This window comes from Diplotaxodon limnothrissa, linkage group LG18 (genome assembly GCF_057381915.1).
Source record: "Diplotaxodon limnothrissa isolate DT_005_m linkage group LG18, D_limnothrissa_male_GT1.1, whole genome shotgun sequence".
NCBI classification, from domain to species: Eukaryota; Metazoa; Chordata; class Actinopteri; order Cichliformes; family Cichlidae; genus Diplotaxodon; species Diplotaxodon limnothrissa.
In genome coordinates, this window is record NC_140613.1 from 8407293 (window position 1) to 8422889 (window position 15597).

The following is a 15597-nucleotide window of genomic DNA, read 5'->3' on the forward strand; positions in this document are numbered from 1 at the left end:
AAATGACTTTTGATGCCTTATTGTCACCTTCTGGTGGAAGCAATGTGTTATAGATTCAGGTACAACCAAGGGACAAATACGGTTTAAAATATATAACTAAAATATAGCATTTCAAAAGTTGGAAATCATCAATTGAATTTCAGTTTCTCATTCAGTGAACTGATAAAATGTTATTATTAGTATTCTGATCACACATTTCACATTATAAGCCTGGAACAGAGTTGATACCTAAATGCAGCTTCTGCTCGTCATTGCTGATCATGTGCTTAAAATGTTTTTAAGTAGAACTTCTTTTATTTTTTTTCAACTTACCGTTTCACATCATATAAGCCAAAATGTTCCACAGCAGGCACAAACTGCACAGTTTTCCCAGCAGTAACAACTGTACTTGATTATATAATTGCCACTCCACCTTAAATAAGTCACTTTACATGCCCTGAAGATGAGTTCTTCACTTGGTCCTCGGTGGTGTAAATACATTTAAATCAACATGAATAATTGCATGTAACTGAAATAGCTCACACACCTTTTTAGGCTTGTGTGATGTGTAATTATGATGCTCTGGAAGGCGTGTAAAATTGCAATATTACAGTTTTATTAACTCCACCTAATACTTGACCCATCTAATGATTACAATAATAACTCTATCTATTATATAGCTGTATCTGTGTATCCCCAAGTATAACTGAAAGGCCACAGGTTTGAGCTCCGACAGAACTCAATATTTTATAAGACTCTACACGCCTACCAGCTCATGCATTGTAATTCACTCTGTATTGGAGTGTCACTTGAATCCCCACAGTATAAATAATGTGTGCGGGGAAACAGCACCGCTACAGCTGGAGCTTTCTTTCCCCCAGAATTATTTAACTATGACCCAGTTCTGTGGACACTGCAGCAGTCTCGTTAACATTAAACCGTTTCAGAGGCACATTCGCTGAAATGGCTGTTTCACGCCAAAACAAGATGGGTATCATTTTGTAAAAGACTGACACCTACGCTGACAGAATGATTGCTCGTGTCAAAGTTAAAATGGTACTATTAAATATTGCAGAAGTTGGCTCTTTTTATTTTTCTCGGTCGCCTCGCGGGAACAGAAACAGTTTGGCGGTGAAGCCTGCGAGGTAAATATCGAGTTTAAAATAAGGAGAAAAAAAGTGCAGTATATTAGGCTGCTTCTAAATGAAATCTGTCGTGTAGGTGTGTGATAATGTGTCTTTGAAATCATGTTGCCCCCACCAAGAAATATGGGAGTGCTCAGACTGTGTCTGCCTCTTGGGATGTGGTTTTTGAGACACGGCACAATTCAGCAGGGCAACCAGAAGCGCTCCATCACTGTCTTTTTTACCAGGTTCTCTGTACATGCATTGCCTATTTTTACACTGTGCATATTTGCATGTACACTGTACGTACACTCTAGTTGTTTTCAGATGTGGGATACATAACACTGCTGGCTTCATCAGTCTGTTCAAATGATGGCAGTCTTTCATTTCGGCATGAGTCACTTTTTTCATGCTTTCCTTCAGACACCCACGGCATTGGGTGCATGCGTGGGATAAAGTACTCTGAAGGAGATTTTAACAGTATATCAGTTGACAAACAATGCATGAGGTCAAAGTTTTATTGTCATGACTGCTATATTTCAACAGCTGCTTTAATAAGAAGAGTTGCTGCTTACTATATTTAAACATGGAAAGGAGAATATCGGCACGAATAGAAACTTACCAGACTTGAATTTGCCCAAACTCCTTTTTAAGGTCAGCTATTTGGGCCATTTTAGATGCTTCCTTAAATCCCACTATGCACCTAAAACTCTAAGCAAACATTTATGTGTAAAGCCAGGACTTTTTGAATATACCTCGTATTGAACTCTATGCTGTTTTTAAACAACAGCCAGTGCCACCCAATGCTCCCTTTCTAGACAGCCCTGTGCATAAGTTCATGCAACTGCTGGACTCATATTGTCATTTAAGGTCAACTGAGCACCTGTTGGTAACAGTTGTTGCAAAATGTTGCTGAAGTACATTGACATTCCTTTGCTGGTTGCCTTATTGCTGCTAGTCTCTTCCTGTGTGGACGCTGCTCTATTGATGGATTTTGTTGCCGTCTGATGCTGCAGGGATGTAATAAACCTGAACTAACTGACCTCTAATCCAGTTAACTCGGTGTATATGCACAAACTGAGGGCATATAAATTGTCTTATGCAAACTGGCTTGGTACTGAGTGGCGTTAAAAAGTCAGATGCTAAAAGTAATCTGGTAGTGCCTGTCTGATTATGTGACTACATGCATTCAGTTTATGCTGTGCTAAAAGTAAAAATGTTATTTCATCCAACTTGGATTCCAATCACGACATTTTATGTGTGACCGAGTGCCCTGCACAAGCTGTCCATATCTGAAGAGTTTTGAGTTTGAAACGTTTATATAATTGTACTGTAAGAAGAACAAATTTGAGTTCTTTTGAAGAAGTCACCATTAATTCTGGGTACATATTTCTAACATTTATCTAACGTTTTATTCTTAAATTGGATAATTTAGTGATTTAATCATTAATTTTTCATTTTATGTTCTCTAGGAGCACATCCTGCCCAAGCCCCGTGCTTACTACCGCGTTGACCAATCAGCCGAGCCCGACGTGTGGCTGGATGCTGTGCAGGTTTGGGAGGTGAAGTGCGCTGACCTCTCACTGTCTCCGGTCTACAAAGCTGCAATGGGAATGGTCAGTTCAGTGTCTTAATCCGCCCTCCATGTGTTTCCACTGATAAATTCTGCCTGTTATGCTCTGTTGCCTACAGTGAAAAGTCATAATTAGTGCCTCTTAATTGAGTTATTAAAAATGTTGTAAAAGCGTCCGGTTTTAATAGAACAGATACTTGTTTATTACCCGTGGTTTGGCTGCATGTTAGATGCAGAGTCCCTCAGCGCAAATAAAAAAGGTTTGCCAGAATATAGCTCCCGTTTTAACAGCAGGCAAAGTAAAACAACAGTGGGATGGATAAAACGCTACCATTAATTAAAAAAAATCTGGTGTGAAATTTGCCAGGTGTTGCATTCGTTCTCTCTATACATCGTATTTTTTAAACAGTTGAATATCAGATGTTTGGATGAGTAACCAAAAAGAGGATTAGCAGTATCAGTTCTTTTAATACCGTGATCCCCAGGATGGTTTTGACAGGTAATTTGTAAGATTACCCTGAGGCTTCACACATAATGTGGCTACAACTTTCTGCGATAGTCAGTAGCTTGAAAAAGAGTGTATACTTTCTGAGATATTAGAGCAGTGCAATTTGATGTAACTAAAAGTGCTATGTGGATTTGCTAATGATGTTCATCCACTCTGTGTACGTGAAGCTCGAGCAGCTCATGTGAACAGCTCAGGTACTTATGAACAGAATGGTCATCATGCTTTGCTGGGACCCTCGCTAATTCATGTGCTGTTATGGTGGTCTAAGCCAGTTTCCCAACTTTTTAAAAGCCAAAGTTTCAAGGCACAGCAAAAAAATAGCCTGTACTTACTGCAAATTGTACGAAAAGCTTTAAAGATTGAATTGATAGGTCAGATTATTGTCAATGTTGTATACTTATTCGTTCCATTTCACCCCCCAAATTTACATAAAAACCCTTTCACATTTGATAAACTGTAAGTACAGGTCTGAAAATTTTTAAACACACCCTTCACATTCACTATATCTGCATTGTCAAGCAGCCTTGGTTGAAAATGTACAGTACAATTTCTAAAGCCAGTAAAATACTAAACAAGGCAAATAATTCAAAGAGGTTTTTGGAACCGGAGTAAAAAGAGTTGATGTTTCCAAACCTTGAGCTAGCAGGGCTTGAATATCTTTCAGTGCATGTTAGTCAACAAAATATCCAGTACGTGGGGTATGTTAGAAGTAGCAACAAATGATAACTCAGTATCACAGGTCGTTTGCTGGATTTAATTATAATTCTTGTGATCTGCTTTTCTTCAGGTGGATCCAGAGAAGGGCATTTCTCTGAGGTTCCCTCGCTTCCTTAGGATTAGAGACGACAAGAAGCCCGAGGACGCCACGGCCGCAGCTCAGGTACATTAGATCAGTACTGGTCCCCCCTCCATGTCAGATCTCTTATAGGACTAGAAAATATGAAGGATCATGAGGTCAAAGAAGGAAGATCGTGGCCTAGTAAAATTCAGTTTGACCGTGTTGTATAGAAAAGCATCATCATCACTACGGTCGCTTCACAAGAGCTGTCCTGTAAAATTTCATGGGTGAATAGCACTCCAAGGACAGTCTTTTTTTTATATACAGGAATTGGTTTATGTAATGGTCTCCTGCTGCATGTCGAACAGAGCTGTATTACAGTCAGTTAAAGCAGTGTTGGTTTCGGAGAAATATATTGTGAGGCAGCAACCATGATTTGTACTGTACAAACTACAGGACAGTTCAGAAAAACTAATTTAAGTAGACAACACCAAGCTCACCAGCGCAAACCATTAATTGTGTTGTTTTAGTCTAATGGTGGATTTGTGTTTGACATAACTCGCAGAAAGTTTTGCCAGAACACAAATCAACTTTCAGCGGTTTGCTGCCTGCCTCTGAATGACCTGACTGCTGACCCATGAGCATATAAAATTCTTATCACTATGCTGACCTGAGTTACAGGACTGTATATGGACTGTATACTTTATACAGTAAATGTCATGTACATACAAATATTTTTATGTTTTGGTTTTTCTCCTAGATTGTACTATTAGTGAAATAATGGTAAATATTGATATATATTGGAATATTACCATAAAATACTGCAACTTGTACTTAACTATTTTATGTCTTGGGGCTAAAACTGCCAAATATTTCTTCTGTAATCCCTCTTATATAGTGCCAGTGTATATACAAGTAATCAGCTTAAAGCTCTAAAGTGCTTTTCTAAAAACTGTGTTTTAGACAGTTTTTTTCTACTCTTGCATTTGTTTTCTGTTTGTTTTCCAGTAATACAAATATGGGTTTGAATGTGAATAAAACAAAGTTACTCTTAATGGAGTCAAAGTATTAAAAATATGGAGGTGGAAATGAGCTTAATAATGAACCCTTAAAATGTGAAATGCACAAAATAAAATAAAGTGTCCAATTCTTGTCAATTAACCTAAACATTAGGGTAAGATACTTACCAAAGATGTGATTTCATGCACTTTTCAGACTTTCAGCTGTTCTTCAATTACAATGTCGACGTAGAAAAGATCAAAATAGACATGAAGGTGTTTTTTGTTTAATTTACTACCTTGTCTGTTGGGCCTATGTGTCTGAAACCAGAAGTCTCCACTTCTGTGTTAACATGCACCAGAATGTCTTTATGATGTCTGAAACTCGTACTGAAGTCTCCATGTTTATTTCTTTCTGTATTCTCAAAGTTTTGTTTTCTGAAGGTTGCTTTCATGTATCATTCATAGCCTGACTTATAGAGCATCTTTTACCTGAAAACAACATTGATATTTTTTATGTCCTCCTCCTGTTGACCGTGTTTTCTGATTCACAGCATGATATAAAGAGATCCCCTACGTTCAAAACCGTTTGACTCTAACAAGTCAACAAAATGAAACGAGATTTTTAAAGTTTGATTCCCTGCTAAACATTTTACGACATGATTTCTTGCATCATGCATCGCCTTAGATGCACCAGCTCTGAAACGCACGCCGCGCCTCACCGGGAAAATCCATGCCAGGTTCATTGTAGTGTAACACCACCTGCGCCCAAACTTGTGTAGCATTTCTAAAGACTGAACTACAATAAAATGTTAATATTCACTGAGTTGAATCAATGCCCATCTGTTACTTATAGAGTGTAGATATAGGCGTTTACGGCAGGGAGTCAAGTCAGAACATCAGCCGCATTAAAATGATGCTTCTGTCAGTTTTCATCAGTTAAGATGCACACACGCTCATTAGCACAGCACATCGGTTCACGTTGCCTGACGTAGCGCACGGTTTAAATAAAACTTAACCTCATTCGAGTCGGAGGGAATTAAGAAAACATGAAGACCAGCCAGAACATGTTGGATGCAACCACTTTTGGGCTGAGAATCAAAGCTTTACCTTGATCCTGCGGAGGAGAAATAATGTGATGTTTCATTGTTTTCCATCCTCACTGTGCCACCCTGCTGTACTGGTACTGATACTGCTGATTCTGGGTGGGCCTGCTGTTCGCGCATTATTCATTGTCCCGCCTTCCTCCTCCCTCGCCCCCGAACTCCGATGAGCCCAAGTGAGCGCAGCCCCCGTCTCGCACTCAGCAGCTGGGAGTCACCAACATCAAAGCCCAGCATATGAATAATCAAACTGATATTTTTAGCTTCTCCTCTTCATGTTTCTGACCTCACTTCATGATAGTCTCTCCTTCACTCCCTCCCTCCACCCTGCTTCCCCTCTTTCTCGCAAATCGTCTCATCTCCCTTGTTCTCTCTAAACATCTCTCTCCCTCTCGATCTCTGCAGATCGCCGAGTTGTACAAGAAGCAGCAGCAGATTCAGAATCAGGGGGATAAAGCTGACCCAGAGGACTACTACTGATCGTCTGTAGTCATCAGCAGGGAATAATAAATAATTGAATTTTAAGTCTTGTAATTGTAAATAGCTTCTTTCTTTCTTTGTGTACTGTTGAATGAAAATAAAGGCACTTGCCAGTTTTAAGCGTCCTGTGTACGTTATTGATTTGTTGAGGCTGCTCCTTTTTTACTTACTTTGATTTCCTTTTGAGAGTCAAAATTGCGTTAACATCTTGCCACATGCGATGCACATAAATTCCTAAAACCTGCATCGATTCAGCAGTTACAGCATACCTGCCGGTATCAGATTCCTATCAGAAATTCACTCTGCACAGCTGCCAAGTAAACCCAGAAAAGTAAGGTTTGCATGCAAATATTTTTTTAGACTGTCCTTATTTCTCCTCAAAAAGGCAACAGCAAAGTGTGTGGTAATAATAGTACGAGCCAAAGAGATTGCCAACTGCCTAAAATGTTATTAGTAGCTGACGATGCCGGAGCTGACAGTTGCTCAAACAGCAGGACAAAAGCGAAGCACTCACAGCTTGCATTAGATGATGGAAATCCACTAACTGTCCAGCATGAATCAATCACAGATGTGTGGAAGGAGAGTCGCAGCGGTTTGAGCGCCAAGGATGGGTGATTATGACGTGGAGAAAGAGGATTGTGAGTTTTCTGCACAGTGATTCCATGTGCGAGGCAGCGAGTGCTCGCGGAGATTGAACTACTTTGGTATTTGTGAGCTGTGAGCACCTCAGAATCTATTTTAATGCTAAACAGACTGAATGAGCGGGAAATATTTTGACATTGACAGACGCTCACTGCTTGAGAGATAAGTTTTGCGAGTCACACATCACGCAAGGGCAACAGAGCTGCAATAAGAACGGAGGGGGAAAACTGTTGAACTGCAAATAAGCTCTTGTATCTGCAAGCATGTTGGCAGCAGTGCTTACTGACTAAGCCACAATATTGGCTCTAGGGGTGGTAATGTCAATCCACCATAAACTCCCATTCAACAATCATCTCAGGGCATTTTCCATTGTAAGGAAAAGGTAAAGAAAGATACTCGATGATCCCCTGTGAGCTACGACATCGTCCGCGGGCGGGGAAATATAAACTGCATATCCTGGTGCATTTTATGTGTTCGATATGACTGCTTCCTGTTAAAATGGAGTTTTTCCTTCCCACTGTCATCAAGTGCTCGTTTTGGTTTCTGATATGATTGTAGGGTCTTTACAATAACAAGCACCTTGACTGCTGTGTTATTTGACGCAATATAAATAAAACTGGATTTAATTAACAATTTCTAGTCTATGAAAATCAGAAATTCAGTCATTCAAATTATTTTAGAGTTAAGGTTTTTTTGCTGGACACTGTAAAAATGTCCAGTTCTGAAAAGTATGTTTGTTTATGTGCTGAATACTTAGAGCTTTGTTTTAACATGCAGTGCAAAAACTCAAAATCTTACCAAGTATATTTGTCTTATTTCTAGTCAAAATGATCTCATTACACTTAAAATAAGACACAATCAGCTACTGAGCAACATTTCAGTAAGGTATAGAAACATGTTTCAAGACAGTGAATCTTGAAACTAGAGAAAAATTAGAGAATTTTCACTTGTTCCATTGGCAGATTTATTTCACTTAATATAAGATATTTTACCTTGAAACAAGAAAAAAAATCTGCCAATGGAACAAGTGAAAATTCATTTTCATATTTGGTAAGATTTTGAGTTTATGCAGTGAATTACTGCATCAGTGTGACGTGGCATGTAGGTGATCAGCTTGTGGCTCTGCTCAGATGTTATTAAATCCCAGGTTGCTTTGATGGCGGCCTTCAAGTCTTCTCCGTTTATGCCTCGTTTGTTTCTCATCTTCATCTTCAGGCGACTTGGTTAGTCAATTTAAACGTATTATTAATATAGAGTGCAAGCTATTGGATGGTAGTTTTGGCACTCTGGGCAGCTCCCCATAAGGCTTTTCAGCAGATGGAAGCATGAAGTGTTATAATATGTTTTGTTAGACAGTTGCGTTGACATAGCCCACCAGCACCACCACATGCCATAGTGCCCCGAATAACAACAGATTGCCGGAATTTCTCACTAGACTTCAAACACCTTGGATCCAGTGCCTCATCAGTCTTCCTCCAGACACCAGGGCCTTGTTTTCCATAACACAAAGTATATTTTTATCTGGAAAGAGGACTCTGGACCACTGAGCAACAGTCCAGTTCTTTCCCTCCTTATCCCAGATAAAACTTCTGACATTGTCTGTTGTTCAGCAAGGGCTTTAGATTAGGAAAGCGACAGTTGGAGCTCCTTTCCTGAAGACTTCTGAGGCTGGTGGCTCTTGATGCACTCACATCAGCCTGAGACCAGCTTTTGACTCCATGTTTCATGACGATCCTCTCAAGCCTGCAGTCGACCCTTTGCTGGTGCAACTTTTCTCTCACTCTTTTTCCTTCTAGTCAACTTTCCACTAATATGCTTCCATACAGCCCTCTGCCACCAGCAAGCCTTTTCACCAGTGCACTTCTGTGGCATACCCTCCTTATGACTGACAGCTCAGCATCACATGATCACAGAGTGTCTTTGTTTTCTAATTCAGATCCATCCTCACTTCTTGTTGGTTTCAAGCCCCAAGATGCCAAAGCCTCACAGTGAGACCTTACTAACCAAAAGGTGACATCGGGATGGCCAGGTTTTATATACAGTGTGATGTACAAAACCAGGCTCAGGGGAAACCGCCATCTGTCTCTGCTTGTTCGGGTGAGCAGAGAAGAAGAGGTGAACAAAGAGAAAAAGAGCATAACAACAAACAATATAATAAACAGGGAGCAGTTTCAGGGGCCATTTGCTTCAGATTACCAAAGGGGACACGAAGTTGATTATATGCAGCAGTGGTATATAAATACAGGCTCACCAGCAGCTTGAGCTTGTAGAAGCATGACTAAAGGATGGTTCAGTTCCAAGAAGGAAAGTTTGAAGGTAAATCTAAAAAGTAGAGAGGGCGCTTGTTTTCCAAACCTGGAAACCGATTCCACAGAAGATGGGCCAGATTGCTGGAGGCTCTTCCTCTGAAGTATGCTATGGGAATAATAAGATACTGTGAGGTCTTTAAGATAAGGTGGGGCTTTGCATGTGGTCCTGAATAAAATGCCTCAACAGATTAGGATTGATTGCTATAAAATCTACTACAAGTTAAACTTTTTTGATCACACTAAGAAAAAAAAAATCACAATAGCAATATTACTTCAGTATCTAAAAAGCATCAACAGCTTTTCTTGTGTATTTTTAAGCTAATTATACTCAAAGTGCAAAGTGAGATTGCCTCTAACCATCACTGTTCAGTTTTAATCTTCCTAATAAGCATGTCTTATTGGGGTGATTATTGTGTGGGAGGAAGCCAGAGAACATGCAAACTCTACACAAATGTGTCCCAGAGGATTCAAACCCAGACCCTTTGGTGTGTGAGGCAGCGCAAACCTCTGGATCACGCTGCTGCTCAGCCCCCCACAACAAAAAATCTATTGACTTTACCTGTTTTGTTGCAAATTAAAGCTCTACTGCTGTTGGATGGATTGTTGTGAAATTGGGTTCATTTTCCCTTAATGATGAAGTGTAATCACTTCATTGATAATGCTACTTTTCATCTTGTCTGAATTTGAATTTCCAATGTGTTTTATGACTGAGGGGAAAAAAGTGATTACCCTCAGCTGCACTTTTAATTAGCAAACCTTTCGGTCTGTAATGATGAACATATTAAGTATTATACCAGCCTGCTTACTGGCATGCAGATGCCATCTAGCTAAAGGCACCACTGTGCATCCTCACAGCTTCTAGCATAGACTTGGAAAATTGTGCCAGTTGTGCAGCATCTAACGCAGCATGTGGCACACTATTGTCAGTGTATTTACATGCAGAGTGGTTTATATTTCCCATAGTCGAAAGCTCTTGAGATCGCTATTTGTTATGCTTTCTCTGCATACAGGTATGCATACTGCACGGCTGGTGGTTTGCCTATTATTTGTGCGTGTGGGCCGTGTCCTGTGTCTGCTGAGGGGGAGTTTGAGAAGGACACCATTGTGGCTGAATAATCATGGAAATACCAAATCCAGATTTGCCTGCCTGTTTTGTCTTCTGTTTATCTGCAGCACATTTTTCCTCCTATTTTATTCAGTCGTCCTTTTTCTCGTGTAAATACTGAAATGTTTTAGTCTAGTTTCTGCTTTCAATGTGTCGTCTCTCCTGCACATGAATATCATCATCACATCTCATCTTCAAGGAAAAAAACAAAAAGTAAGAACAAGGGCTTGCCGGTGTTACTGAAATCTGAATTTCAACCAGCAGTGTTCAGCTGTGCTGTTGCTTTAGAAAGGAGCTTTAAACATCCAGTTTGAGGGAAAAAGTCCCAAATGGGAATCACGCAGGCAGCAGAGCGTGGAATACTGAGAAAGAAAACATGTAATTAATTTAATCCCATATTGTGTGTGCTGTATGATATTGTCCATTGTTGTGGGTAACTGAAGGTTGACGTGGAGAGTGTCTAATTTGTGTCATTGTGTCAGTGGAGAGGAAATGATCAAATCTCCTTGGTTTGCTGTTGGGTCTAAATGCCTGCATGCTGACACTGTTCTGCATTTGTTCCCTTTTTTCTGCATGTCTGAACGAGGCTGTTTTTGTCATCTTTTCATGAACACGTGCATGTGTCCGTGTGTGTGTGTGCGCGCCTGGTTAACTGCCCGTGTATTTGTGTCACTGATGTTTACCGAGGGGGGCAGCTGGCACGCAGCGAACGCCTGCAGGGCATTGCAGCACAGCGGCCTCCATCTCTCCACTGAGGTCTCAGCCCATGTTCAAATAGCTGTGCTGTTAGTTCACATCAAGTCACCCGTTCAGACTGGACCCAGGGGGCAGTTGCTGCAGACCTACCTGCTCCCTGCCTCTGTTGAACTGTTTATCCACATGTTAAGAAGTGACTGGAGGCTCTTGGATGTGAAGCATGATTTGAAAGGAGAAAGGATCTCTAGGCTTGATGCACATGAAAGGCAAGCTGAAGATTGCTCCTGTGTGCTGAAACTGTCCCTGCTGTGTTCCTCTTTAAACTTTTAGGAAGTGTACCCTAAAGCCAGGATTATGGATTACCTCCAAGTGCACGGGGGGAAGGGGGCCTCTATAAAAAATGCCAGGTTTCACCTTTCTCTGTCCTTTTGTGTCCCTCTCTCTTTCCCCACCCCATTCTCCCACATAAGCTATCTGTCTTGTTCACAATAGCGCTTTCTCCACCCTTAGAACAATGTGTTTGTTCTCCTCCACCTCCTCGCCTTCCCTCCATCCCTTTCTATCCCTCCATCCATTTGTTTGGTGCTCTCTGTGACATCTCTGCGATGCCAGGCCACGAGGGAGAGCGGGAGGGACAGTCCCTGCCATTGTCCCCGGCCGAACCCACGGCATATCAATAGTGTTTTTCTTGAGCTTGAGCGCCCAGCGTTGGCCAGTAACCTTTCGGATTTGATGATGTCAGGCCCCCTCTGTTTTAGGCCCTTTATATGATTTCCCTCGTCCTCCAGTCTCCACTCTAACAGGGTATTAGCTCCTCAACACCAGAGACAGTGCAGAATTGTGCGTGCAGTGTGACTCATCAGCGCACTTCATCAGCTCATTTTAACTAATGCGAGTTGGGTTTAACTGTGCCAACAAATCCTTGAAATGAAACCACAAACAGTGGCGTTGGTAATTGTCTTCCAGTGTTTTTTCTTTTCTGACACGCCATGACAAATCACTGCTGTGCTTAAATTATTTAGATTTAAGCACAAAAACAGACCTAATTAGGGAAAAAGTTTAGCAGCGATATCTCTCATGGTTGAGCAGCATCCTGAAAATCAGACATTTGTTGACTGCCCCTCCACCACCACCACCCACACTCAGTTTTTCCGTGCTCAAAGTGGACAAGGGTCATAATTTCTGCTGGTGCTTGAGATCTGTGCCACTTGAATGTAAATACATTACTGACTAAGCCCCCCCAGTGGTATCCCTTGACACTAGAGCAAGCATAAGTTGAATGATGACATGTTCATAACCAGCTGCTCACTGTCAGTAAGACAGTGGACACCACTGTCCTCGAAATAAATAAGGAAAGACAAATAATAAAAGTACCTCCAAATAAGGAGTTAAGTTGTCTGCAGCAGACCGTTGTCCTCTCTTTATCCCTTCTGGTTTTGCTTTTTGATAGCGTCACTGCTGGTAGCATGAGTACCAACAGCCCATTGAAGCACAGGAAGTCCAGCCCATCCAGATTTCTGCATCCATACAGTGTGGGAATGATTGGATCCCCTGCTGAATATGTAAGTTTGTTCACTTACAAAGAAATTAACAGTCTAGTTTTTATGGAAGTTAGAAACACAAGTTATAAACTGATTTTGGTGACATTAAGTGGAAGAAGTATTTGATCCCCTAAAACCCAACCAGATTTCTGTCTCTCATAGATTGCTCATATAGTACAAATATTGTAACTGATTAATTGATTGTAGATACTTCTGGTCTAAATTTGTTATGTGTATACGGCACATCTGTCCACAGAATCAGTTTCCTCCATTTCACCTTCATGGGCAAGCCCAAAGAGTTGTGAAAGGATGTCAGGGGTAAAACTGTAGGCTGGACTACAAGACCGTCAGCAAGAAGCTTGGTGAGAAGGAGACAACTACTGGTAAGATTATTTGGAAATATAAATATAAAATGACCATTAAGTATCTGAACAGTGTGAAGGAGAAACCAGGAGACTAAGGTTACATAAGGTCCAGCAGCAGGGCCAGTATCTGCTCCATCTGTGTGAGAAACAGCGAGAGAGCTTCCAGAGATGTGCAGGTTTCTGATCAAACAGCTTGAAGGCAAAAGGGGGTCTAATAAGGTGTATCTAATAAAGTGTCAGTGTGTGTGAATTTTCCTATAAAAGTTTTGTAAACACAAAATATCTGTTTTTACCCTAAAATCTAGTTTTTATTTCAGTTAACTAAAATTGCACTTAGCTTTATTTTTTTTTGTTAAGTTTTGATTAAGTACAATAACCTTGATAGACTTAGATTAACAACAGTGGATGCCAAGTATAACAAACGCGACTTACATTCATACCATATCGTAGTTAGTTTAACAGCATTTTACTAACTAGGACATATAAAACATCTCCACGAACAGGAGGTCCACAAAAGCGATACCACATACCTCCTATGGAGAGGCTGTGATACATCACAGACATCTGGACTCGCAAAGCAGTGTGACTCTACTGTTTTTCAGCCACGATTTTATTAGACATATTTTCAATCTTAGTGACTTTTTTTTATTAAGCACAAACAGTGAAAAAATACCAGGCAATAAGGGAGAAAAGTTGGAATACTCTCCACAAAATTAAAAATAAAAAAAGAACCTATGCATGACTGAACTTCAAATGGCTGAGGCGTCACTGTGAAATATAACCGTTGTAATCCTTTCCTGTAAATGACACTTGTGTGTAGATATTCACATTCATCCTTTAGTCTCTCTGCTTGCTCAGACATCAAAGATTTGTTTCAGAGTTTACACGAAAAAAACAATTTTAATGAGTTATTCCCTTTCATCATGATAAACTTCCTGCTTTTCAGCTGGTTTTTATGTGTTCAGGTGTTACATCACAGTTTACAATTTTATCACATGCTGTTGCTGTCTATACTTTGGACACAGTTACATATTTGATGTTTTCCCCCCTCTGTTTTGACAGTGTAAAACAATACTGCTTATGTCTGCGATTCTTCACATCACCTGAGTCATCAAAAGAGATTTAAAAAAACATGTATTACCTTATTTTTTTCTTTGAAATCATCTTTTTTCCCCGTGCCAAGCTAATGTTGGTACAGCACAGCAAATAAACCCCTTTTCAATGGCAACAACAGCGCTGCCAAGTAAACTGAAACAGCAGTCCATCATTACATTAAGACATGAAGGTCAGTCAGTCTGGAAAAAAAGCACCTCAGGCACCACAAGCATCACAGTGGTGCTTCCCTGAGTTCAAGTATCTTAACCTCAACTGCTAGGTGAAGTCTGTGTGAATCAGTCTGTCATACTCTAGCTGTTGCAAGGAAACCACTGCTGAAGGACATTAAGAAAAACAAGGCCAATAAACTCAACAAATACACATTAGATGAGGTGGAAATCTGGATTTTGGTTTGCTGAGCATCTGCGTGTGTGCTTCACACCATGAAGGACAGAGGATGAGCTGTAATGGTGTGTGGCTTTTGGGGAGGGGGGACTTAGCAGGTGAGACTGCTGGAAATTTATTCAGCATTCAAAGCAACACTGTTTTGAGCAGCAGGGCTACAGCAACATCCTGCAGTGACACGCCATCCCATCTGGTTTGAGCTCAGTGGGACCATCAAAACACACCCCTAGGCTCTGCAAGGACTATTTGACATGGGACGTGTGTCCTCCCCTCTTGCACAGTTGCAGTCAGTTGTAGAAAATATTTCCCTGCTTTCTGATTTATTTATTTGCCTATTTGTCAAAGGTTACCTGACCCTGTGTGAATTAACTGTGACTAACTACATTTATTGAAAATCTGAGTTGACACACACAGGCCTCATTATTGCGCATCAATAAATCATATACATAGAACCTACTAACAAAGCAACAAAATATGACACAATGTAAAGAAACAACTGAGAAACATCCAGTCACATCTATTAGTCTTGAAAGTCTTACTAACCCATTTTAATGCTTTAGGACTCTTGCAAACCACACTGAGAGATATTATCCACAAATGGAGAAAACTTAGAAAACTTGAAACAGTGATGAACCTTCCTAGGAGCGACCTACCAAAATTACTCCAAGAGCACATCGACGACTTATTCAGGAGGTCGCAAAGGAACTGCAGACTTCTCGTGTTTCAGTTGACAATATGAAAGAGACTGAGCAACAATGGCATCCATGGGAGAGTTCAAGGTGAAAACCACTGCTGACCAAAGAGAACAAAGAGGTTGATCTAAGATTTATAAAAAGAAAATGACTCAACAATCTGTGAACTGAAAAGACAAATGTTTAACTTTTTGGAAGTTTTGA

At 40.5% G+C, this 15597-nt stretch overlaps 1 protein-coding gene across 1 annotated transcript in view; it reads left to right on the plus strand.

Moving 5' to 3' along the window:
• Window positions 1–6588, plus strand: part of lig1 (ligase I, DNA, ATP-dependent) — a 64510-nt gene extending 57922 nt beyond the window's left edge. Inside the window, exons 25-27 of the mRNA XM_085377785.1 lie at window positions 2576–2719; window positions 3972–4064; window positions 6469–6588. Of these exons, the coding sequence (XP_085233911.1) occupies window positions 2576–2719; window positions 3972–4064; window positions 6469–6543 (312 nt within the window). The 3' untranslated portion in view covers window positions 6544–6588. The remainder of the gene's footprint in view (window positions 1–2575; window positions 2720–3971; window positions 4065–6468) is intronic.
• The last annotated feature ends 9009 nt before the right edge of the window (window positions 6589–15597 follow it).